The sequence below is a fragment of the Siphateles boraxobius genome, unplaced genomic scaffold (genome assembly GCF_051911475.1).
Source record: "Siphateles boraxobius isolate OS27281-9 unplaced genomic scaffold, OSU_SipBor_1 65, whole genome shotgun sequence".
In the NCBI taxonomy this organism is placed as follows: Eukaryota; Metazoa; Chordata; class Actinopteri; order Cypriniformes; family Leuciscidae; genus Siphateles; species Siphateles boraxobius.
Genome location: NW_027509192.1, coordinates 10,597,392 through 10,623,468, shown reverse-complemented (window position 1 = coordinate 10,623,468; position 26,077 = coordinate 10,597,392). Strand labels below are relative to the sequence as shown.

The 26,077-nt window shown below is 36.5% G+C and overlaps 2 protein-coding genes across 2 annotated transcripts in view; one reads left to right on the top strand and one right to left on the bottom strand.

Annotated features, from left to right (window-relative positions):
* Positions 1 to 26,077, top strand: part of immp2l (inner mitochondrial membrane peptidase subunit 2) — an 89,844-nt gene that overhangs the window by 61,020 nt on the left and 2,747 nt on the right. Inside the window, exons 4-5 of the mRNA XM_077210931.1 lie at positions 23,522 to 23,587; positions 24,348 to 24,450. Coding sequence (XP_077067046.1) covers positions 23,522 to 23,587; positions 24,348 to 24,450 — 169 coding nt within the window. The remainder of the gene's footprint in view (positions 1 to 23,521; positions 23,588 to 24,347; positions 24,451 to 26,077) is intronic.
* lrrn3a (leucine rich repeat neuronal 3a) lies at positions 9,825 to 19,332 on the bottom strand. The gene is made up of 2 exons (XM_077210925.1): positions 19,069 to 19,332; positions 9,825 to 12,694 (listed from the first exon to the last, which is right to left on the bottom strand). Exon 2 carries the CDS (start codon positions 12,344 to 12,346, stop codon positions 10,271 to 10,273), a length of 2,076 nt encoding a protein of 691 aa, XP_077067040.1. The 5' UTR covers positions 12,347 to 12,694; positions 19,069 to 19,332; the 3' UTR covers positions 9,825 to 10,270.

The window sequence follows — 26,077 nt, the reverse complement described above, 5'->3', positions numbered from 1 at the left end:
TGCCCAGATTGGGAGTTGACTTGAGTACACTTGTGTAACGTCTGCGTGTTCTCAGTATGCGTCTGTGCTCTGAACACCTGTCAAATCAGAAACTTTCTTTGTTGTGAACTCCAGCTTCAGAGACTTAAGGTCCTAGTTTCTTGCTTAGTTTGAGCTAAGGAATAGTTGTAATAGAGATTTTCCTTTTGAAGTTGATCTATGTCTGGGTTGAGGCTTACAGCCCTGGGAACATCCTGGACCCAGGTGACGGTAGAGACTAGAGAACCTGGCTTTATCCTGCAAATCTCTCCTGACAGGATCCTGGCCTTGTGTTTTGTGATTGAGGGACTTGTCTGCAAAATGAATACAAGAAAGATTGGATAAAACCTCATGATAGGCCAGTATATGGTGGGTTTCACAAATTGAAAATGTGGGATTCTTCTTATAATAATAATGATGATTCTGTTTTCCATATTTCAAATTGAATAAAATTGAATTGAATTCTTACCACATTATTTGCAAAAGAAATTAAAGGAAACCACTTGATTAGTGAGCTACAATATTATGTTAAATATTAGGGATGCACTGACATAAAAATTTTGGCCGATACCAATAACCGATAATTCTTTATGTTTGAAAGCCGATATCCGATAACCGATATATATATTAATCGACGATAAATCTAAATCCAAATTTTTATATAATTTTTGAGAGCCCGATTACAAAAACAAAAGTCTCACTATTAAAAGCCATGTCCCAAGCACACAATTATAATGTCCTCATAATTTTATGTAGCTATATGAGAGACATTTTACATTTAACTGTATTTTCCTTTTCGAAGTTATTCGGGCTGATAACGATAGCATTAAAAATGAACATATATCAGCCGATACAGATGGTGGCCGATATATATATCGTGCATCCCTATTAAATATTGTTGTTGTTGTTATTACTATTCATAATAATTCTTCTGTTTTGCATTTTTCAAAATTAATGCAATTTTTCATTTCACGTTTGTAAAATAAATGAATAGAAAACATTTCATGATTGATTAGTGACTTAGTCAAACAAATATTCACATATGAAATATGTATAATTCTTTTAATTATATTAATAATAATAAAAATGCTTCTGTTTTGATTTATCTGTTAAAAAAATGTATTTCAATTAAATGAATGCACAATATTTTAGTTCGCTACTAACCAATATTTATGCAGTTGTTATTATCCATTTATTACCACTTTTTGAGCATAGACCTGAAAATGAAATTCCCAACTTGAACTGCCAAAAATCTTGAATGAAAAAAGTGAAGTTTAAGTTCATTGTTATGAAAAATGCACAAATATACTATTTTCAATTTTCATATAAAATATACATTTTCCTAAACATGCTTTACTATAAAACTGAGAAAAGTTGTCTTCCAAATTTGAGGTTGATACCGCAAAAAATGTGTTTTAAGTAAGATTTTGTTTGGGTACCAAACATTTCCACTAGATGAACTTAGTTTCGCATTAATTTCCAATGCAGTCATTTCAACCACGAGGAATACGAGTGTGACTTTTTTTCAGGACCATCTAACCTTTTCAAATCATGTCCATGATTTTTATTTTCGGTCAAAAATTACCAAAGAGTGCAAGAAGAAAAAAGGAATATTATCAGTTGTGTTGCTTTGACTTACTCCTTATACCAGCAGAATAAAGCATAGATGTACATAGCTGTATGTGCTTAAAAAAAAGAAAATCTTATATTTTTAATTCATAGTGTCATTCTTATATCACACTGATGGACTGGCACATGGAGGCTTTAGCCATCTGTATATCAGCACTGCCAGAACATCAACTCTTCATCATTGCTTTAGAACAGAGGCCAGAATTACTCAGCCTTATCTGTCACCCTGTATCTCAGTGGGATTTTAAGTCTGAATTTCTCACGGTTCTTACAGTTCTCACAGTATCGTTTTTTCACAGGTGATGGAGCTACTGCGCTCAAAACGTTGTTCTTTTTTCATCAGGCAAGCATCAGCCCTTTACGTACAATCAAATCATTCAGGTCTCTTCTCGTCCAAATGAAAGTGTAAAAGTCTTTCCACATTAGCGTTTCTTCTTTAAGCAGAGTAGATCTGCTTGTATATTTGAAATATGAGCGCACATAAAATGAAGTAGAGTGATGTATAGTGTTATTATGTGAAGGGGTGCATGAAGTGAATCTGTATTATGACTATGATACCTTGGAAAACATGACTTTAGTCATCGTTTTCAAAATGCTCAGAAAAGGAAATTAATTGAATTTGGCCAAAATGCTGTTATCAAGGCTGATAGTTTTTAGTTACAGTACATAATTTGAGTTTGAGTGCTAAAATCAAGGTCAAATGGTGGATCCTATCACTGAAACATGATTTTTGCTGTTGATTTTGGCTAACAGGCCATTGCACAGTAATGGTCGTTTTATATTCCAGCATGAAATATTTAAACGATGTCCATCAGCCATTGTTTGTTCAATCTTCAGACCCTTAAAATGTCATCAATTATTTAAATGGTTGTGGAGTGCATAAATATCTGCCTTCATGTTGTTTTTATTTTTTTTCTGAGGGATGTGAAAAATAAAAATAAAAAAAACGAATGATTTTGGGGAAAAAAATCACTTTTTTATTGGACGTACACTGTTATGACAACATAGTTTTTACATTGCGTTAACTCATCAAAATAAGTTCAGCAATTTTCAACTTTAAGTTTTACAAGATTCAACTTTTTAGTCTTTTAATCAACTTTTGATTCAGTTTAATGTAACTTAAGTTGAAATGACTTAAACACCCAAGTTGATTGTACTTAATTTAAGGCAGCACTTTTAATTGCAGTGTAGAAGTGCAAACATGTTTTTATTAACTGAAATATAAGACAACAGGGAGTTTGATGAAATACTAAACTAATAATAAGTTCAAGTTTTTGAAAAGATTTTACGTAGGAATGGGTTCCAGCAGTAACGTGCGGTGAAATCTTGTCATGGGTAGGCTGTGACCTATCAATGTGGCATATGTTCATATATTCATTCAGTTAATGTAGCAACCCAAGTTCATATCAGGCATCATCACATCGCTGCCTGCATACAGCAAAGTCAGTCATATGTGAGGCTAATGCACAATCAAATCTAATAATCAAATGAATGGACACATCTATCTTATGACTTGTTTTGTGCGGTGCACAGTAAGAGAGGGAGGCGGCGCGTTGTCAGCGAACCGACAAGCAGCCTAGTCATTCCTTCAAAATGCGCAAACGCGCACAGACAGCCACATACACACTATTGGTCTGGTCACTCTGGTGACGGCGCACCAGGATTTGAATAGGCTACAGTCAGAAAACATTGTGTCAGCAGTACAGCTTTACAGTACAAAAACAGCTTAAATTCGCTCCTACAAACTGCGCAAGGCGCACACACCGACACGCAATGAGCGTCTGGCGACGGCGCACCAGGATTAAAAAAAGAGAACTACAAAACAGCATTTTAACCCTTACGAAATGCACCATAATCGCACAGATAGACCTACAGTACAAATATGGCAGAGGTGACGGCGCACCAGGGTATGGAAGAGAGAACATTTCGGTGTCAGCGCACAGCAGGCCTATAACTGTTAGCCCACCATCAGACAACAAACACAAGCCAATATAAGGGTTTTAAAAATAATAAATAAATGAATAATTTACGTTTTAAAGGGGGTGCTTACTTTTATTTGTAGACGAAACTCCTTTTCCTCGATTTACTGAAGCCTATAAAACGCATTTGCAGCTGCACAGCTAACGTTAGCACAGTGAGCGTACGGCTCGCTCATAGGCTGTGCTGCGGCAACTGGACATCTAATGGCGCGGGCGCCTCTGACGTGAATGGAGCAGAACAGACTTTCCTCCTGGCTCTTATTTCCATTGAAAAGGAGAGACTCGTGAAATTGAGAAATACACCCAACAAAGAGGACTTTTACAACAAAGTAATTGACATCTTTGTCCAGAGGGATAGACGCATGGACTTTCCCGTTAGCGACCACAGCTCTTTTTCTTCATAGGACGCTTCCAACGCTAGGCGCCGCTAGATGCTAAGTAGCTTGAAGCGCGGAGTGAGTGAGAGCGAGTGGATCACGTGACATGAAGCACGCTCGGTCTCTGGCTCAATGTTGATAATTCAAGACAGCACGAGAACTGATTGCGCATGCGCAAATCTACGTAAACTACGTTCTATGGACCAAAGAGGCACTGCTAACATCTGCCTCAATGGCCATTGCCTTGAATTTTCTGCATGAAACAATGATTTTTAGGAGCAAACAATGGCAAAAGGAGTATATTATATGTGTATTCCTGAAAAATTGTGTTACAAAAATTAATATTTGGAATAAAATAAATGCAATTAATAATGTGGTGAATGAATAAAGCTCTTGGAATTAATAAATGTAATGTCAACATTACCTTTGGTGAGGCACTGCCTACCCTGACTGCACGTCCCTGGGTTCCAGAGTTTAGAATTTCTTTCTACTCATTGACGTACAAAATACAATTGCTAATTAAAACAAAAACTATTAAACTATTAAAATAAAATTTTAGACAAAAATAAATAAAAATATATATACAAAAATTACTGAAATAAGTTGAGGTTGATAGCTAAACAGTAATATAAAAAAATACTAATACAAATGGAAAAAAGCACATGAAAAAATACTAGAAATTAAACTAAAATTAAAATTAAATCATATAAATAAAAGCTAATTCAAAATATTAATAAAACTAATACTATATAAATAACACTAAATAATAATGCTAGTTTAGCTGTAACAATTTAGTTTACAGCACCTTCATAATGCATTTATTACCTGATGCTCATTCTTTTTTTCATCGTTTTGCAAAACTACAGTTAAAAAATCTTGCTGTATTTTTGGTAGCACTTTATTTTATGATTAATGTACTTATTACAGTATTTACAATAACTGGGTATTAACTGTAAAAAAAAATTGCTGCCTTGAATTTTTAGGTACAATCCACTTGGATGTTTAAGTCATTTAAACTTAAGTTACAGTAAACTGACTTAAAATATGTTGAGTCTTGTATAATTTAAAAAAAGTAGAAAACTATTATTATTTTGAGTTAAAGCAATGTAAAAACATTTTGTGTGAGAAAATTTTGAATTTTGTGTTTTCAGTCGAATGGTCTTTTTATTAATTCATTTAGACTTCTGACTATCTGTGAAAACATAATAATTATAATAACATTTTCAAAATTACAATAAACCTGCCTTTTATATGCAGCTTTAGGGTGAAGGTAAAAACGCTATCATCTGTTTTGAAGGAACAGATATGACCATGCTAATCGCTGTTAATCAGTCGTGACATCTCATTGACATAAACTGACATTTTAATGCTAGAGATTTATCACATCGGCCCTTGCCTGCAGCTGTCAAGGTTCTCTGAATGATACGGTGAATGGCTCTAAATAAACTGTGAAGCGAGTGAGTGAAAGAACATTAGATGCAATTTGGTCACATACTGTATTATCCAAAAACTTGTCATTGAATATGTCTCTTTATATGCAGTAACGTGCTGTAAATTGGATTCCCCAGGCAAATCATGGGAATTGATAATTCACTGAAGATTTTATTTGCCTAGATAAGACCTCATGCAGTCAGGCTTTGGTTTTTGATAGATTTGTTTTTTATGACATACACATAGTTTGTGGCTCCCAGTGATTATTTCTCTTCGAATTTATTGTGTTTTTAATGGGTATAGTGTTGTTGCAGATGTCTGTGTCCACACATGCCCGCTTCTTTCATTTCATAGCCACCTTCACTGTAAAAAATTATATGATCAATAAGTTATGACAACATATGTTTTTACATTGCTTTGACTCATCAAATTAAGTTAAGCAATTTTATAGTGTGCCCACAGATCCTTCACATCCTCGCCATATTATACAGTCATCTGTAGTTTAATTCAGTTTTTATATAAAAGGGGGTTTAATCATCATTGAACAAAGATGAACACCTGTTTAGTGCCAATGCCGAAAAAACTTGTTAGCTTGTTTTAATACTAATTCAATAGCTGTTTGCAGCTAGACTCTCACTAACCTCCCCCTGAACTGTGCTCATTTTTTCTCTAATCTTGGCGTCTCACATTGGCTCACTGCTGTAATCACCTCGTTCAGAACGATGGCGCTGCTCGAACGGCCCGGCTTACAGGGTCATTAGAACCAGGTAAATTATTCATCACAAAAAGTGCCATCAAAGTGGAGCGTTAAGCACAGTGTTTTGGTCCAGCCGAGAGGCACATTCATGTCTTAATGTCCTTCTTCATTAAAATCTTAAACTTTTACAATCTAAGGCAAGGGTTGATTTTTATGACTTATTTATTTATTTATTCAAATTTAATCCAATTAATTACATATGCTGATTAATCAAATAATCACATATGTTGTAATATTAAGAGTCCTCAAATGGCATACGCGCATAATCATATATTTGCATAAATATAATTTATTTTTTATTCCTATTTCTGCATGAATGAAAATGCATTATTTATCATATACTATTATTTTATATATATATATATATATATATATATATATATATATGTGTATATATATATATATATATATATATATATATGTGTGTATATATATATATATATATATATATATATATATATATATATATATATATATACACACACAAGCACACATGGTTCTGATGAACTGGGTGATTTGGATCGTCCTTTAACTTTCAGTGTCTTTCAGTGTCAGTGTTAGCTTGATGCCATGGCACAAACCCATGACAAAAGCCTTGTAATGGAGATGTATAGTAATTAAACCAGGTGGAGCTTGAAATTGATGTAGCAAGTTCACCGTATTAGCCAATTAATAAAGTTATTTTCAGTTGCATGATCATGGCGTGACCATGTGGAAAGAAGGACATAAACGCTGTGATAGGTGAGATAATCAAGATTAATCGAACTAATGTTCCTGAAGATCTATCCCATTTGGTAATTTTCTCAGTTGCTGAGCACATCACTTAATTAAAAGGTAATACGTCTTCCTGTACACACACAACGTGTCATTCCTTATATTAATTGTGACGTTATGTGGTTGGAAATTAATGGAGTGTGAATTGGTTTTCTTGATGGGGCAAATGCTAGTCTATAGTGTCCTTGTTCTAGATGAAAGTTGTGGTTGATTAAATGAGTCTCAAGTTGAAGTTCTCACATGAAATGTCATCATCCAAACATTGAGCTATATAATGCCTTTATAGTCAAAAGTTGGAGATATGAAGTAAGAATATTCCTTATATCTGACTTTGAATGGAACACAGCTTTATCTTGAAATGTGATTTTTATGTCAAGAAAATTATCTAGTTGTGAATTATTTCATATGTTTATTTAAATGATGGGTTATCAGATCCACTACTTGCAGTGAACTTATGTTATGTTATATTAGTTGTAATGCAAACAAATTTGCTAGTCTTTTTAATTGAAGTACTGCACAAATGATGTGTACAGTCTGAAACCGTTTTAATATGTTATATAAATAAATATTTTAAAATACTTTTCAAATATTGAAACAATATGAAATACAATATGAAAAAGTTTGAAAAGTTCCTAATTATAGTTAAGATATTTTAATATAATTTTTTCTATTTAAAATTTCGGAACTGTTCAATTTTTTTGAATTTTGACACATCATTTATAAAGTCTGAAACGGTTGTAATATTTTCTTAAAGTATTTTGAATATTTAGTTTTAAAGTCTTAATATTTGGTATTTTGATTTTAATAATTATTGTATTTAACATGTCAAAGAAATATTATGGCACATCCAACACTGCCACATGATATAGGTAGGTTATCTTGCCCTCGATTATTGCTTGCCCTCTCAGTGTGAACTGCAAGTGTTGCTGTGTCCAAAATGTTCACCATGTCTCAGCAGAAATAGTGAGACCAGATGCAGCTCATTCCTGCTGACCTATTCGGTACCTACCGCTATAATACCGCATAATTTAGCTCCTGTGTAGGTGACAAATGGCCCAACTATAAAAGCCCATGTGTTGGGTGCTAAAACCCCCTGTGATATATGACCATGCAAGTCTGATAAATCTCCCACATCATTCGTTCTGTGACGGCAATTCATCACCTGTAGGAGTTTAGCGTTGAAATTCCTATTGGTTTTTTAATGAAAGGGAAGATAATGTGACTTAAAGTCAATGAGTTTTGTGATTTTTTTTTTTTTTTTTTTTTTACAAAATCCCACCCCACTCAGAAACAACACTTTTTAATCATATTTCCTCCCTAGGCACATACAATTTCTTGGACAGTCTGTAATTTGAGATTAAATTTTTCACTCACCAGCCGTTTTGGTTACTAAATTTTGAAGTTACCAGCTATTCAGAACTTCTACTAGTCAAAACAAAAATATCAAAAGTAAACCAGATTTTCAAAGTCACGTCGTAGATTTAAATATATTTAATATTAAATCTGATTCTTCTGAATCATTGTATGGCTTTCAGCTTTATGACAGTCAATCACTGTTTGCGGATACCATTCAAAGAAAATAAAATGGAAATAAATACAAAATTCTCAGTCACTTGTCTTATAATTGCCATGAGTTTACCTGCTTATCGCACACCGGTCACGTCACTCTGTACTCGCGTTCTCAAGTCCAAAATAGTGAATCTAACCACAATACAGGCAAAAGTTCACTCCAAGATTGAACAAAGTCAATGAGTTTGAATTAGGGTATTTGAAAAAAACAATGCAAATGGAAAGAGAAAGTGCAATCTATATTATTTCTCTATATGAAGCATATGTATTCAAGCCAAAAAACAAACCTGTTACTGAAAAATGTATGAGAAAAATGATGTGGCGCTGCGTGGCATTCCTCTCAGTGTGCAGCCCTCTTTACGCGTTGGTTTGCTAATGTTTAAGGCTCCTTTAAGGGGTAGGGCTCTTATAGTGATGCCATGCAAAGTGATAGAACATAATTTTGCAAGGTGCATTTCACCTGCATTTGGTGGGTTGGTGTGTGATAATATATGTTTCGTTAACTGAAAATTTTCCTTCATTGACTGAATTATTTTTCCGGTGATGAAAAAGCCTCCAGAGCTAAAATAAAACTGCCACAAGAAGTTGTCTGTCCGAAGCAAAGACGGAAAGTCTAAGGAATATTGCCTCTGCATCAGTCTCCCTTAATGCATTTGGTTACGCACAGGCGAGCACCAAGTTTAAGTCCATGCGGACCAAGAGGAAAGTTTGAGTTCAGACCGATACAGAAAGACGATTGAGTTTAGTTCAGGTTATTTTTTACATGTTTTCTTCATATTTTAATTGTAATTTTTCTAATATTGCGTTGTTCATATTTCCCTGTTTAGGCTACATTCATACTCTGTGTGGTGTTGAAGTTGAACATGAAAAGTGACGCACAGTCTCTGTTCATCTGTTCTCTTCATAAATAAATAAATGCATAATCTAGTCTTGTAAGTTTGTAATTAAAAATTAAATGTGAGTGAAAACAAAAGCTATTAAATGTCTCATTAGACATTACCATTAAAATATGAAAATTAAAATGATGGGTAATAATAGATTATGATGGAATTTTTACGACCCTTTGTCAAAATGATCAACAGTGACAAAGTCTAACCACTTTCAAACCAACCAGCTTTCTGTTGGTCAACACAGATGCCCTCATGCCAAATCCTTTTTGCGTGGAATCCTATTGAATTGACTGGATTTTCTTCAGTTTCTTCTATATTTATTTCTTCTCAATTGACAGTGTAATTAGCCAAATGAAGACACTGTAAAGAGTAAAACACTTGCAATGAAAACAAGTTGTCATTTTCTGTATAAATGTATTTTATGACAAAGTGTTGTACATGGGTACTCTTATGATCTATTCTACAAAGCGTAGCCCATCATAAACTTTGACATTGTTTATTTTACCATTGATACAGCACAAGTAGTGTTGCTACAAGCCCACAATAAAAAGACTCGGCCTCTGAGGCTTGGCACTCTGTTTAAACAATCATGCCCAACCTTTCAAATGCTGTTCTTTGATCCTGCACGAAAGAGTGTTTCTCTTCATGCTCCCCTGTGTAGTGTGACATTTAAACAATAAGTGGCTTTTTGGTAATCAATGTCAGATTTAGCAAGAAATGCCTTGGACCACAAACCACAACGGAATCCATTTAATAATGATCCAGTGGTGTGAGTCTGTATCAGATTGAGAGGGATATTAGACACACAGTCCAGTGTCCAGTGCATCCCAAACCATTTCTCATCTCTCAAATTGAGATTTTTGTCAAGTCTGTTTCTGAATCATTGTCTTTAGCCCTTGACCCCCAGATTGGTTTGGTGTGTGAAGGTAATATCTCAGCCTGCTGATTTCGTAATTTCCTGTAAAAGTGATCACTCCTCTGAAACATGCAAATGAACGAACAGACCATTGCAGATACAATCAGGAGAAGCGCAGTGATGCTGATTATCAGTCCGTCATTGATACCATCATCAGTTTTTCCTATTAAAATATCAGTGGTGCAGACATTCATGCAGTTTTTCAAATGCCTACTTTGCAGGTCCGTAATTTCCACACACACCTCGTACTGCGTCAGTGGGTGCAAGTGTGTGAGGTTGAATGTTTTTACATCAGACAACACGTGTGCCGTGAACTGCAAGGAGCGATGCTGTGATGTGGTTGACCACTTAATATTTGACACAAGACTGCCCTTGGGGGGCACCCAAGAAATCCTCACCGAATATGGCTCAGTCGCTTTGACTTGGATGTGCAGGGATTCATTTGCCGGCAGTGGATAGAACCCGTTTACTACTACCGAGATGGATCTCATGTCAGCACCTATGAGATTGTGGGCCACGCAGGTGTACTGCCCAGCCTCATTTTCTGTGATGTCATAAATGTCAAACGTTCCCTCAGGATGCAGGTGATACTTCTTGGAAACCATCTGAGGCGAGATTTTCTCACCTGAAGGTGTGACCCAGTAGATCTCAGGTTCAGGATCGGCAAACGCCCTGCAGTGCAAAGACACCGAATCCCCGCTACCCACGTTAACCTGAACGGGAAGGCTTTCCGGGGATATCAGTGGCAGGCACATATCTGCCATTTCACGGAAGTGCACATGCCTGACAAGACGACCTTCAAACTCTGAGGGCCCTGCGCATGCGAGGGCATCCGGTTCCATGAAGCGGACGTTGGTCTTGTTCATATTGATCCAGCGGATGACACAGTCGCAGTAAATGGGGTTGGTGTGCATGCTCACCTCCTGAAGGTTAGGCAAGGATTCCACCGTGATGTGATGAAGGGCCCGGAGCGCATTGCTATTCAGCATCAAGGACTCGAGCCTCGGGAGTTTGGAGAATGCATTTGGATGGATGTAGGAAAGTCGGGGGTTGTTCGTGGCTTCGATTTTGGTCAGCTCTGGTAGATTATGCATGGCAAAGCTGTCGATTGAAACCAACTCTGGCATGCTATTAATACCAAGTTCTTTCAGATGGATCATGTCCACAAAGTCACCCCTTTTGATCCTCTCTATGGGATTCTTGTTAAGGTCCAGAAACTTGAGGTTCAGCACTTTTCTGAGAGCAGCTTGAGGTACTTTTGGAAACATATTATCATAGAATGACACGCTTTCCAGCTTATCAAGGCCAACCAGGGCACTGTCAGGGATTTCAGTGAGGTTCATTCTGGTTAGCACAAGACTGCGGAGATTGATAAGGGGCTTGAAATTCATGTCTTGTATTCTGGCAATTGGATTCTCTCCTATCATCAAGATTTCTAGCTGGAAAAGATCCCGGAACCACTCTGTTCTTATGGCCCTCAGCTTGTTTGAATTAAGATGGAGCCTCGAGAGCTTGTTAAGCCCTTGGAAAGCCTCTGCACTGATCAAGGAGAGTAGGTTATGGTTAACATAGAGCTCCTGTAAGTTTGGGAAGTGAGCAAAGCAATTATCATGAAGGCTGCTTAGCCAGTTCTCCTCTAAGTGCAAAGACAGAAGTTGTGGAAGGTGACCCAGATAAACATCACTCAATGAGGATATGTTGTTTCGAGATAGGTCAACCTCGGTTAGGTTTACCAGATAGTCCAAGGGACGGTCGATCTTTGCGATGTTGTTGGCCTGTGATAGAAGTACTTGCGTGTCTAAAGGCAATCTCTCCGGCAGAGACAGAAGTCCTAGATCATTACAGTCTACAGTCGGAGCCTCATTATACATGGACGAGGGGGAGAACCAGGGTTGGACTTCACATTTGCACAGATTGAGGCATACAGCCCTCCACTCAGAGGCCTGAACTGAGTTAGTCAGCGCAAGTCCTGCCAGCAAACAAACTGCAAACAGCAAATATTTCATCTTGGTCCTACTCTCTTCAGCTTGTAATCGTTCCTGATGGGGTCCGGTGTTAGAGGCGTTAAATTCACAAATACAGAATCATTTGTTATGACAACAGGGTGTATTTCTGCTGATGGCTAGTCCCCCCAAAAAAGCAGCAACTTTGCCTGTTGTCGTCCTTGGTGGAGAGTTGCAACCTTTCAATTTACCCTCTTTTGGGTTGTCTTGCATGTGAATGTCAGCGTATCCTTAGGGGAATGGAAGCAGGGAAAGTGGAAATTTGCAGGGTGAGCTCAGGTTCCTGTGGGGGATGGACCACTTGTCTGCCATCGTTATTATGTTCAATCAGTCACACTCGTCACTTCCCATCTGAGGAAAATAAGAGACAGGAGAGAGGTAATGAATACGGTGTCACATTAACGTCAAGAAGAGCCATATTGGCATTTAGGAGCATGACGATATATTTAGGCCGTGTGAGTGAATGTATTATTGCTTTTTTGTGCCATTAAATAATTCATTATTGCTGGTTTGACCTCATATATTTATATGGGGGGGCAGGTGTTAAAAAAATTTGCATGGATCACCACAGTTCTGACTGTTTAGCAGTCTAACAGTTTAACAGAAGTGTTTTACTGAGCTTGGGCTGTGCATATAAGAGCATTAGTATGTAATGCTGTCTTATTAATGTCGTAGCTCATTTTGTAAGATAATGTGTTACAAAAAATGTGGTTTATTTGGAGACTGATGGACCAGACACTTAAATCTGTTGTAACATGCTTTCAATCCTACACTATGACATGTTATGAATATAATAACTTATTTTAATTGCATTTATACGGAATCCAATTTAACAACTGTGATTCCTGTCATGCGTAACATTTAATTTGTGTTGTACATTTCTTTCGAACTTGTTATCCAAGCATACTAAGGGCATTGCTAACATTGGTTTTTATTGTCTCATAAATAGACATTAAAGCCAGCTGAATGCACAGAGGGGCAATTATTCCTCAATGAAGTGCTATCCCAAAGGGCTCTGTAATAACCACCGTATTTTGTCTCTCAGTGGCAGCTGCCAGTGGGCAGAGTAAGTTAATTAAAATGTTTTAAAATGTGCTTGTGAACTGCTTTTTACCTATTGTATGGTTGAGTAAAACTATATTTAATATGTATTAAACAGTGAGCAGCTTTGTGTGCATGAAATATTTACTTGTGCAATTTCAGTGGTCTGTGTTTTTCAGTAGCATTTAATATAAACGATATTTAATCAAATTGACTGGGCGTCTTATAAATCCAGCACTTTTGGACAGGCTGATAACTCGATTACAAAAATGGATTGACTGTTGTGTTCTGTGATAAGGTTTATGTTCAATGATATTGATTGACAGCTAATCTTAATATACAAATTTGAGTGCTTACACAGAAAACCTCTGTGTATATTTGCTAGGTCTTACTCCATATGTTAAAATTATGATTGGTTTGCAACCTTGAGGACAGAAAGCACAAAGCCGCCTGGCTGTGTTAGATGAAGCTGTCAGTATCACTATAGGAACAGGTTTGCAAAAGAACCCCTGTAGGACAGTGTGCTTATGTCAGTCCGACTATGGCAGCGAGTCAACACAAGCAGGTGGGAGCATTTTTTTTCTCCTTTCTCCTTGCATAGCCATCTGTTTGGTCCTGTATTCCGCTTTTTGCCAGGATTGTGCAAAGATCCCCATTCATCCCAATGACCGTACAAATTATGAGGTTTTAAACTTGTTTTAGAAGCTGCTTATTGTCTGATGTATGAGAATTAGGTGGTGTGTTGCCATGTTGAAGAGAGACTAACAAGCAATAAGTATAACAAAAACATCACTGTATTGCGCACAGCATTCCAGTCAATCAAGATGTCAAAATCAGATGTGCTCTCCTAGAATCTTCCTTTCTCTTATACAGTGTTGGAAGGTCTGATTTGTTTCAATGAGGCGGTTCGTTAAAGAACAGATCAAAAATAAATGACTATTTGATTCACATTTATCTCATAATTAAATATATATGAAGTCATAAATACATGACTTTGGCTTTAACTGGCCAAATTTATGTCTCGTGATTTAAAGCAGCTTCCCCAGCAAAATGGCTGAATTATTTAACGGATAATAAACTGCCATTATCTGTAGAGAACATGCATTTCAAGACTCTTTGTTGCTATGACAAGCACAGCATGGATGCACCGAGCTGAACAAAAGTGTGAACAAGTAGTGATACACACACAAGGACACATCTCGCTTGCTCTCTCTAACTCTCCCATTTCCGTCCATTTACTTTTAAGAGCTTTGCAAGATAACCTCGCATGTTAATTTGATTTGTTCATGTATGTGTGCTTCTTAACTAAGAGAGCCCTCAGGTGTGGTTCAGGAGTGTTGTGCTCGCTTCATTATGGGAAATAGGGATTTGAATTAGTAGAGTGCTTTTATAGCTGATTGCTGGAAAGGGTCTAAGGGCAAATTATTTCTGCCCAGTTTACTTGCATCATGGTTCGATCCATGCACACAGATGCACAGTGTCTTGCAAGATGTATAATGTACATAAAATGCTAATATGATTAATTGTGGTTAAAATTGTGGTTGATTCAGAGTTATTGCTGGTCCTCGAATCTAATTGGATATGTGGTGTTATCCTAATCAAAAATAAATGTGTATAACATATTTATTATTTGGGAAATATTTACTTTTTATTAAAGTTGACACTGTGTTCTTTTTCTACCCACCATTAGAGAAGTATATGTAAGATGCAGATGTAGAAGTAAACATAAAAATGAAATACTTTTATAAAATAACTAGGGATGCACCGTTATGAACATTTTGGCCGATACGGTTAATTCTTTATTTGAAAGCCGATAACTGATATATTGACCGATAAATCTAAATCCAAATTTTATATAATTTTTGAGAGCCTGATTACAGAAAAAAATCTCACCATTAAAAGCCATGTCCCAAGCACACAATAATACAGTTCTAATTATAATTTTATGTAGTCTATATGACAGGCGCACGTTGCATTAACTGTATGTTCCTATTAGTTAATAAGTTATAGAATATTATAGAATAAGTTATTCCAAGCATATTTCAAGCAATTCAAAACCATCATGTGCGCATCTGAAGTGTCTCAGCTGAAGGAAATAATCCATTATTTATTGTCTTTAATATATCGACCAAATTTTTTATCAGGCGGATAACGATAACATTAAAAATGAACATATATCAACCGATACCGATATGGTGGCCGATATATCGTGCATCCCTAAAAATAACTGATTTAAAAAGGTGGCTTTAGAAAGCAGAATGAAATTTGTAATAATGTCAAATTTTAACTTAGGTATTTTATATTAAAGTATCTTATTAAGATTTATTATATAAATGTATTATTAGTTAAAAAAACATTACAACATACTTTATCTAGCACCTTTTACGGACACCAGTGTCCCTGCATTACTTAACTTGCTTATTACAATTGTTCAGTGTGCGCATTACGTGTTCAGTCTATAGACATGTAGTTTTTCTTTACAAAGAGACATCGCCACCTACTGGCCTGGCAGCATAATTCAGTGTTTTTTATCGTTTTTGCGGATCCATGTGAACGGGGATCGTTTTGACAACGCTGTCGTCTGTACGCAAAGAAAAAACTTTCAATTTTAGTACATCGTTGTCGTGTAAATGTAAAATATTTCCAAAAGGAAGCTGGATTTAATGTTGGAATTACCGAACAAACACATACAAGCGGAGTGATGCATACTGGGTTGCCCTTCCCACAGTTAAATCTGTCAAAATCCATACAGAGAGTTTTTTCTAAGATAGTTTTCTATTGGAAGTTTGTAGTGTTTTGTCTGAACAAGGCCAACACCCAGTTCCCCTGTCTATCTGCATGAATCACACATTTTTGTTGACAACTGGTCCTTTCCGAAAGTCAAAAGTCCAACCACTTTACCTGAAATATTTATGGTTTGCCTCCTTTAGGGAAAATACTGAACGAAACTAACACACATAGACACACACTCTCTCCTTTCCATCCTCTCGTCTAATGCAACAGACACACATAAAGTGGCCCTGCTGCACTATGTTTTATTCACAAGGCTGGAATGAATAGAAATCTCGCCGTACTTCGGGAGCAGGACAGCGTGCTCTTAGTGAAGTGTGTGCGGGGGGTGACATCATGAATTGGAGGTGACACCCTGTCACATTACGATGGCATGACGCAGACTGCGAAGCGCCTTTCCCTCTGGTTTGTGTTTAGGGAGTGGAGTGGATCTGAGAGGGCTGCTCAGGTTTTGTTTCATACCAAACAGTGAGTGAAAGCAAGAGCAAAAAACGTGTGCGACAGGCAGAATACTTAAAAACACAGCAGAGGCAGACTCAAGTGACTGAAGTTAATGGATTATACATTTAGCCCTTGACCAATTGAGTTCACCTGCGTGGATACAGGTCCACTTCTACTTTGGCTTCAATAATAGAAATATTATCAGTTGGAACAATGAGGGAAGGTTTTGCTGTATTCATCTTACCTTCCACTTTGGGTTTAATTCATTTACAGAATCTGTTGCTGTTCGATCAATTTTTTTTAGTTTTTTTTTTTATTAGTTAACAATCTCTTTAAGTTGACTTGTCCAGTGTTACACACAACTAGTAATCACACTGTGTATATACCTGATTGAAATTCAGAAAATAGATTTTTTTCTATTCTGTCCTATTATATTCTACTCTACTCAAATATTATTTTTCTTTTGTGCCCTTTTCTTATCTGTTCTAATTTGTTCGGTTCTGCTTTGTTCAATTCTGTTCTGTTGAGTTGTATTTTATTCTGTTTTATTACGTTCTGTTATCAATTCTATAGTGTTCGGATTTCTGCTCTATAATATTTTGTTCTGCTGTGTGACAAACATAACTGTTCAATTCTACTCCATTCTGCTCCACCAATGTTTTTTCTATTTCTTCCCATTCTGTTCTAGTTCATTCGGTTTTCAATATAATCTGTTCTCTTCTACTCCTTTGTTCTCTTTTTCTTTTAATCACTAATGTGTTCTATTTTATTTTCTCTGTTGTATTTCTTCTGCTTTTTTCCTGTTATGTTGTATTCAGTTCTATTCGGTTTTGTTCTGCACTATTCTCTTCCATTCCATTCTGTTTGTTTCATTCTTTTACTTTGTTTGCTCTTTTATATTCTATTCTTTTATTCTGTCCTGATCACATACTATACAACAAGGTTACCAAGTTTAATTCATGAGTTATAAGCTTGGCATGGCTACGCGAGTGTGTTTTCCCCAGCGTCCTGTAATATATGACCATTGTTTCCTATCACACTACATGGTGTCACTTCAAACGCCTGGTGTGAAGTATAATTAGCTAAGATAGTACGCTGACACAGGCACCGATAGAGTGTGTGTGTTATAGTCTACAGCTCTCACCTGCTCCACACTGCCGGCGAACACACTGCACGACAGCAATTAATTATGCTTCAGCACTGCTGACAGAATCCCTATAGATATATCAGCCATTTCTGTCGCATATTCTTCAGCCCTGTCTCAAGATGTTAGCATTTTTTTCTATTGTCCCTATTGATTTCTCTCTCTTTCTCATCGCTCCCATCTACACCTTGTTCATACATGAGGCAGGGGCATGTGCCATAAATCAGAGGTGCTTAGACTATATGCCCCTTTTTTGGTTCCTAGTCCCTTTTTAGCCTGTATTATTGCATTTTGATTCCAAACCAAAAACACAATTTTTGTAACCCTTTTGTAACCACCTACTATAAACTCCCTGAATGTCCTATTCCAGAACTGCATAGAGTTAATCATGAACTATGCTAAAGTAAACTCAAGTTCATTGCCGGTTTGTTTCATACTGCTGCATCATAACCTCTCTTATCTGAAATCTTTTTCAGTTTGTAGATGAAACGTGTTTTATTTTGTTCTATTTTAGGCGGCGGGGTTAAACAGTAGGTCTTTACAGCAGAACTGAATGACGTCTTTACACTCAGTTATATAAAATAGCTTAACATATTTTTTGTTACTTTTCACTGTAAAGCTCAAAAGCATCTGTGATCGTCACAAATTTCACACACAGTGATACAGAAAAATGTATGAGACAATTTTATGATGGTTGATTGTGCATGAACAAATCTATATTCTAAAGATTTGCTTTAAGGTTAAGGTATCTTTTAGGTAACATCCAGGTGAGTATGTGCAAAAAAAATAGAGTTTGACTAAAAGTTGCTGCCTGAATCCTCAATTTTGATGATGAAACGTATGGAACAAGAAGGCCTGATCATTTTTTACTAAGCTTTTTTCAGAATTATATAGCTAATATATTAATATATTCTCAAATTTGTTACAGAATACATTCACTTATATTACACCCACTGACAAATGAATGTGTTTCTAAAATCCCTTGCAGTACCAAAAATCAATAATTTTCTCTTAATCACTAACATCACATTCTCAGATATTCCTCCCCTTGATACCTGTAGAGTCTCTGCACGCGTGAGATTACGACATTTCAAACAGGGATAGACAGAGCTTTCGAGATAATGATTAAAACGGAAGAAGAAGTGATTCTAATACTCATTTGTGCTTATTTAAACATTCAGAGAGACATACAGTCGGCTAGCCTACGTTAGGTTTAAAGACCTCCGCAATGGCACGCTATTAAAATCCCCCATCATCACAGGAATCAGGATGCACATGAGTCATGAGAGCGTGAGAGAGCCGCGCTTACCTGAGAGAATGAGATTCCTTGTTTCAAACGCATTATGTATTCCTCTCTTCTCAAACTCCAGACTTGTGCGGTTATTATAGTGGTTTAGTTCCAAGTGAATTTGAGCTTTATTTGAGTGTGTGAGAGATGTGGAGTCTCTCTCCATACGGCTCTACTGGAAAAGATGCTGAGCGCACCGCGGAGAAGCGCGTATCCATCCAGCTCTGTGTGCCGCGCTCCTAATGATACACACATGCTCGTGCGCGCACCCTCCACACAGTCTCCCCGGGGACAGGCAAATTACTGCCTGTCGTTCGCTCGTTTGCTGCACGCTGATTGGTCGAGCCGTGCTGTCAGTCAGATGAGGGCTCCCTCATACATATATGATGAGCTAGAAGGAGGCGGGGCTACTACATCGCTTCATTTGAATAGTATTTTCATACTCCCACGTTCTCTCTATTATATCTGTGCCTTGTTAACTTAATCTCTATCTGTTTTGTCTGCACTCTGCCTGTGAGGCTAAGTCTCTGATAAAGATGCGCTATTTGAATAACCAAATGCTGTAGTGATTTTCAAGTGGTTTTGCTCAGATTTTACATTAAAGGAATAGTTAATCCAAAAATGAAAATTTTAATGGTGAACTATTCCTTTGTTTGTAACGATGTTGGCTGTTTCCGAAATTGTATACTCTCTTGAGTAGGTACTTATTTTGAATAAGGTATGCCTATATCATTTTGTCATTATCGTGTGACCTACCAGCATCAGTTATGTTGCTTCACTGCCATATTCACAAATCCTCTCCCGTGGCCTCATGGGATAGGCTAGTAAAGTGTCCATCGTATGCTCACTTCAGAATCTCAACGGAAGTTGTTCGTTATCCGGGTACTTTTTGCCTAATCTTTTATGAGTAGGCGGCAGCCTACTGTGAATTTGGACATACTTCTTTTGTCACACACTGTTTTTCGTCTACTAGTAGGGAAGTATGCGATTTCAGATGCAGCCATTGAATAGAGCCTGAGTTTTTTTGAAGCTCCAGAAAGCGCATCCATATATTTGTCACTCTACCCCTGTCACTCGCCTCTCTCGTGAGCACTCTTACGTTGCCGGTGATTATAGTTTAAAAAGTTGTATATATGGATATTTTTCTTACAAAAACCCATCGCTTCGCTTCAGAAGGCATTTATTAACCCACTGGAGCCGTGTGGATTACATTTATGACGGATGAATGAGCTTTTTGAAGCTTCAAAAAATCAGACATCATTCAATACCATTACAAAGCTGGGAAGAGCCAGCCAGGATATTTTTTAATATAACTCTGATTGTGTTCGGCTGAAAGAAGAATGTCCTATACACATAGGATGGCTTTAGGTGAGTAAATTATGGGATAATTTTCAGTTTTGTGTGAACTATTCCTTTAAGTATAACAACGTGGATACAAATTGGTTATATTACAAAAACCAATACTGAGATGCATTAAATTCACCATGAAATAAAAATGGACAATTCTTGTTTTGTTTTGTTTTTTATATAGAAAATGTCTCTTTATTTGATAGTATGAGTGATATGGAGTCTATATATATATATAGATTACTATACTATTTTTGGAAAGCTCTGCAAAATGAGAGCTTTCTAATTTTTCCAGTCTGGACAAAATATAATCTTTTTGGGAGCCTTTAGATAAGTCATTCTTAACACACACTCAACTGGGTTCTTGCAGTTACTGCAAAATCTTACTTGACAAATCAGAATATATTCTCCCAGCACGCCGTATGTAACACTTGAGATAAACACCAACAACATTCAGGCCTGCAGAAGTAATGAAAAGCACAAATCAGTCTGAGCGTCAGGTATGTTGCAGAGGAGGTGTGTGTGTGTGTGTGTGTGTGTGTGTGTGTGTGTGTGTGTGTGTGTGTGTGTGTGTGTGTGTGTGTGTGTGTGTGTGTGTGTGAGCTAGAGCTGTCTGAAGCTTTAATGGTGCATAGGTTCTGACAGGAAGCTTGAAGTTATGTACAGTGGCGTTCAGTGAATTTTTATTTGTATTGTTTAAATCTGAAAATAAATTTTACATTTAAATAAATAGATGAACTTTAAAACAGAAAATGATGGCATAAATATTTGTCTTTTTTGGGAACACATTATACTGTAGGTCAACAAAAAACTTTATAAATGTTGTTTAAATCGGCATGAAGCAGAAGTAGCGATAGTCTTTTCTAACCTATTGTGATGTATATATCTGAAATAACTTCTCGAACAAGAAAAAAATGTATGGCGGGACTTGATTTTGTCCATTTGGATTTGATTGGATGGTTGTGGTTTGCTATTGGTCAATCTCATGTGAGTGACAGGTTGATCCTGCCATCGCGCCAGTAAACACATCTTCAGAGAAGAGAAGAGCTGCAAGAGGGAAGGGAAATTATTTTTTATTAAAGATTATGAGGGAACATGAATTGAAAAAAATAATATTGTGCACAGAGAAATCATTTATAATTAATACTGCAATATTCCATTCCAACAAATTCACAACTATAATTATCCATTCTGATTTTATGGTGGCTTTAAAAACTAGCATTAGAGTAAACACAAATAAACTTTATTCAATAAAAGATAACCCAAACTTTCTTACTGATATCTTGTAACAGGTTTGGTTCTTATGTACCTAGATTTTCAAGACATGGTGTTCAAACTGTCACAAAGAAAGTAGGCAATTTCTCACTGAAGTGCTTGCTCAGCATGTGAGAGATGTTTGGCACCAAATTACACATTTCAGCCGTGAGAAGTCATCTTATAACAAGACTTACAGGGTGTGTTTCAGCTGAGAAAGCATTCTTGCGGAAAAGCAACAAGCAGAAAAGATTACCGTACACGAAATTCCATAAAGCATGGAGTGACAACCAGTGGCAGAAGGTTTCAGAAGTTTGCAGTCTTCCCGAAGACGAGGTTGTGGCTCGCTCACGGTCAGGGTTAGCCTGGCAAGCCAGACCCACATCAAGATGTTAGGTCTGGGAACTCACCATTGGCATGCCTCAATTCGAGGGGGGGGATAAACGGTTGTCTTTCAAATTCCCTCTGCATGCAATAGGACAGTGCTACAACCAACCAGAACATCGAACGGTTGTGGCTGAGTGAGTCCCATGCATTTTCCCACCAGCGGAGCTAGTTGATATATTAAACTTTTGCCGTATCCGGTCGGCAAAACTCAGAACACCTCTTACTTTTCTAAGAATGACTTAAGTGCCGTTCTTTGTTCTTTTCTCAAAGAATAGCCAAACTCCAAGTCCTCCAGAGTCACGGCCAAAGCTGATTCGAAAGATCTTCTTTATTTTCAAGTAGCAGGGGAATCACCTATGGAAATCACGCGGAACCGTCACAACTCTGCAGTCATTATGTTAAGCCCGCCCACCAACTCTATACACGATGTGATTGGCCTGACTGGAGTTTGGTTTTTCCAGCTCGAAAGCCAACAGAGAGTTGCTAGATTACCCTGGCTGCAAAATAAATGTTGCTGCCGCTAGGGTGCGTCTAGATTTCTAGGCTAGGTCAGGGTCATCGTGGGTTAATGGTTTAAGGGAACAGGTCAAAATTGATGGGACAAATATTTTAAACACTACAGATATAATACTTACAGAGCCGTGAACATAAGTGTAGATGTGTTTTTCCTTGAATTTTTTTTTTATTCATGCCTTAGCTTGAATGTGACTCTACACCCTTGCCTCATTCAGTATACGTGGTTCTATGAATATTCAAATTAGCCCCGCCTCCACTCACTCACACCAGCTCAGAGATTCATTGATGTTGATGATGATCACTGTCTTTGTAAACTGCAGTTTTAAGGAGAAAATACTCAGTAATAGTGTTGACTTATGAATTTGCACATGGTTTGTCTTAAAGCATATCAAAAACAACATTTAAAAGCTTGATTTCCACCACAGCGGGACTTTAAGTAATTATTACTTTAAAAAGTCATGGAAAATTAATTTTATTCGACTATGGAATGTATTATGATTATCTATAATGTCTACAATATGATCTATATATAATATGGTTTTGTAGTCTTATTTTAGTATTATTTATATACTATTGTAGTATTTATTAATATTTTTTAATTACTATTTACTTTAGTTTTAGTACATTTTATAAACTTTCGACATTTTTAAAAAGTTATTTTTCTTTATTTTCTATATGTAAAGTCACAATTACGAGAAACAATGTTGTTATTTTCAGTAAAAGCTTTTTGATCTATTATGATCTTATAATATTGCGCCTCTGAAAAATCAAGAGTTTTGACATTTCATAGAGTCTTTTCTTGACTTCTCTCCAACAGATAAGACCCATCTGGTCTCCGAAAACTGTCCCTAATGCCCCATAATCCACTGAGCTGAGCAGCTCCCTCAAATAAACCAAGAGCAGTTCTGTCATCAGTATGCAAATGCTGTAGCCAGCCATACCATCTAATATCTGTTCACTCCTTCTGTAGGAGCCCGAAGAACCCTCAGCAGAAGATCATCAAACGGGTCATTGGGATCGAAGGTGACTTCATCAAGTAAGTTTGTTCGAAAGTTGTTGGTGGAGTTAGAAATGAACCTCCAAGTTTAATGTGGCCTAGATGGCTTTATGATTGATTCTTGGGTTGAAATTGAAGAATATTGTTTTGTTGCCACTAAAATGTTGCCTGCAAAGTGTTTACACAGACTAACAGGCCTTTGTAGCAGCAGACAAACCGCTAGAAGGATCTGTTTGAGCTTATTAAACACGCCAATTGAGACTTGGCCCTCTTTAAATGCTTGTATCGCACAAAATGCGCCATTTAGCCGTAAGTATCATTAAACATTAATGTCTCATCAAACCATTTATGGCCAACAACATTACATCTCAAGGTGATCTTGGGATTCGGTCGAGGAAATCCCAGGCTTGGTGACTTCGAGAGTTTGATTTCAAGATGATTCATAGGAAGACAAAGTTAATTTAGTTTTATGATGGCTGAGTTTGAAAAACTACCATTAAAAATCCTAAAATCTCCTCCACGCTCTCGCTCTAGAGCACTCACAGCACTGCCTGCAATGGATATGAGCTATTGCTATGTCAGAAAGTCATCTTAAATATAAAACAAAGACTGCAGCAGCTGTGCGAACATTAATTATTGATCTTAGATTTAGAGAGCGAGGCAAGAGCCAAATGCAGGATTGGTGGATACATGTTGCTGGTCAACTGTAAAATAAACAATGAAAAATGAAAAACAGCCTGGTTTTCCTGCATTAAGAGCAATCAGAATCCTGTGTTAACACATTATTTTCCTTTAACAGAACGCTGGGATATAAAAACCGTTTTGTAAGAGTTCCAGATGGACATCTGTGGATCGAGGGAGATCATCATGGCCACAGTTTCGACAGCAACACATTTGGACCGGTAATCAATTAGTTGCTTGCTAAGAACAAAATCTCTAGTCAACATTGAAGGATGGAAACAAGTTATATCTAGTGGACACAATTAGGAATGAACTCTTTTAACAGTATAATAAAGCAACCACCAAGTATAGCAATAGCATAGCAATGCCTTGGGAACCACCAACAGCATGTTAGGGAGTTACACATTACACTTATTCTCTTAAATCAACATTTTTAAACATATTCAAAAACATTTTTCAACATTTTAAACACAATGGATGATTTGATTTAGTAACTAAAATCACACATCATCATCTAACACTTGTGTATCATCCAGGGCTAGTTGTTGATGAATGATACTTAAGTGCTAGATGATGATGTGTGATTTTAGTTACTAATTATATTTAATATTTAGCATAAATTAAACCTGTAAATTGATTGTGATGTTAAGAAATAATGAATTGTATAAATAGTGGGTGATTTCAGATAACCTCACACACTGAAGAAGGCCTGAGAACCGAAACGTTTGTGTTTTCCTCCAAAATAACAAAAGATTTTGAATTTTGAGTGTGAATCATAACTGGATTCTTAATGTTATTGAAAAGATGTATGGACCAAAACGAGACGAGAGAGCGTCCTGTAAACAACCTTGTTGAATTGATTTAGTAGCATACGATTTTTTAAATTGTAGTTTCAAATTAATATTTTGTTTAAATTATATTATTAGGTATGGGTATTTAGATACATTTGTAACTTTAACACAACAATTGATTATTCAAAATAAAATATAAGCTCAAGATAAGAATAATGATAATGTTTTATTCATGTTACTTTACCAATAAGTTTCAAAATAACATCAACAACATATATTTTATATATTATTAATAATATTATTTATTATTAATATTTTATATATACATACCATTCAGAAATTTGGCATAAATGTTTTTTTCGAAAACATATTAAAAAGATCTTACTGACCCCAAATTTTTGAACGGCAGTGTAGGCCTAAATAACGTACATAACTAGTTATTTAATTGACTATAGCAGGCAAATAAAAATTAATGTTATATGAATATGAATTTGAAATTTCAAAATGAAACATGCAATAGAAGTAATCAGGTAGTAATTTTCTCATGATGTTATACATTTGTCTGATGCCACAGGTGACCGATGAAAACAGCAATTTCAAAGGATGTTTTCTGAAAGCAACCACCGTAGGCAGATTTAGCCACAAATAGATGTGGTTATAAAAAATTCAACAAAAAGACAAAGATTGCCGCTTTCTGGGGACTTTGTTAACAGCCTTGATGTGCTCGAATACCCCCGTCTGTAATGTATAGAGATTGAGGTATTACTGGTTCTTTGAAGATGCTTTGCTGCACGGCTCCTCAGATACATTATTAAACAGAGAAGTGATTCCTTCTCCCATTTCAACCATGACTGTGACATCTCACTACAGTCATTCACAATACATCAAGATCTGCTGCTCAGATTCGTCCTTGAAATGTTTTAATGTTGGGTTTTGCTTACTTGGACTGAGAAAGAAAAACAAATGGCCCTGTCTGTTAAGTCACTGACTCAGCATGATTTTGTTGTGTATACCTTCAGTACTCGCTGAGGTTTGTCCTCAGGCAGATTTTTAATGA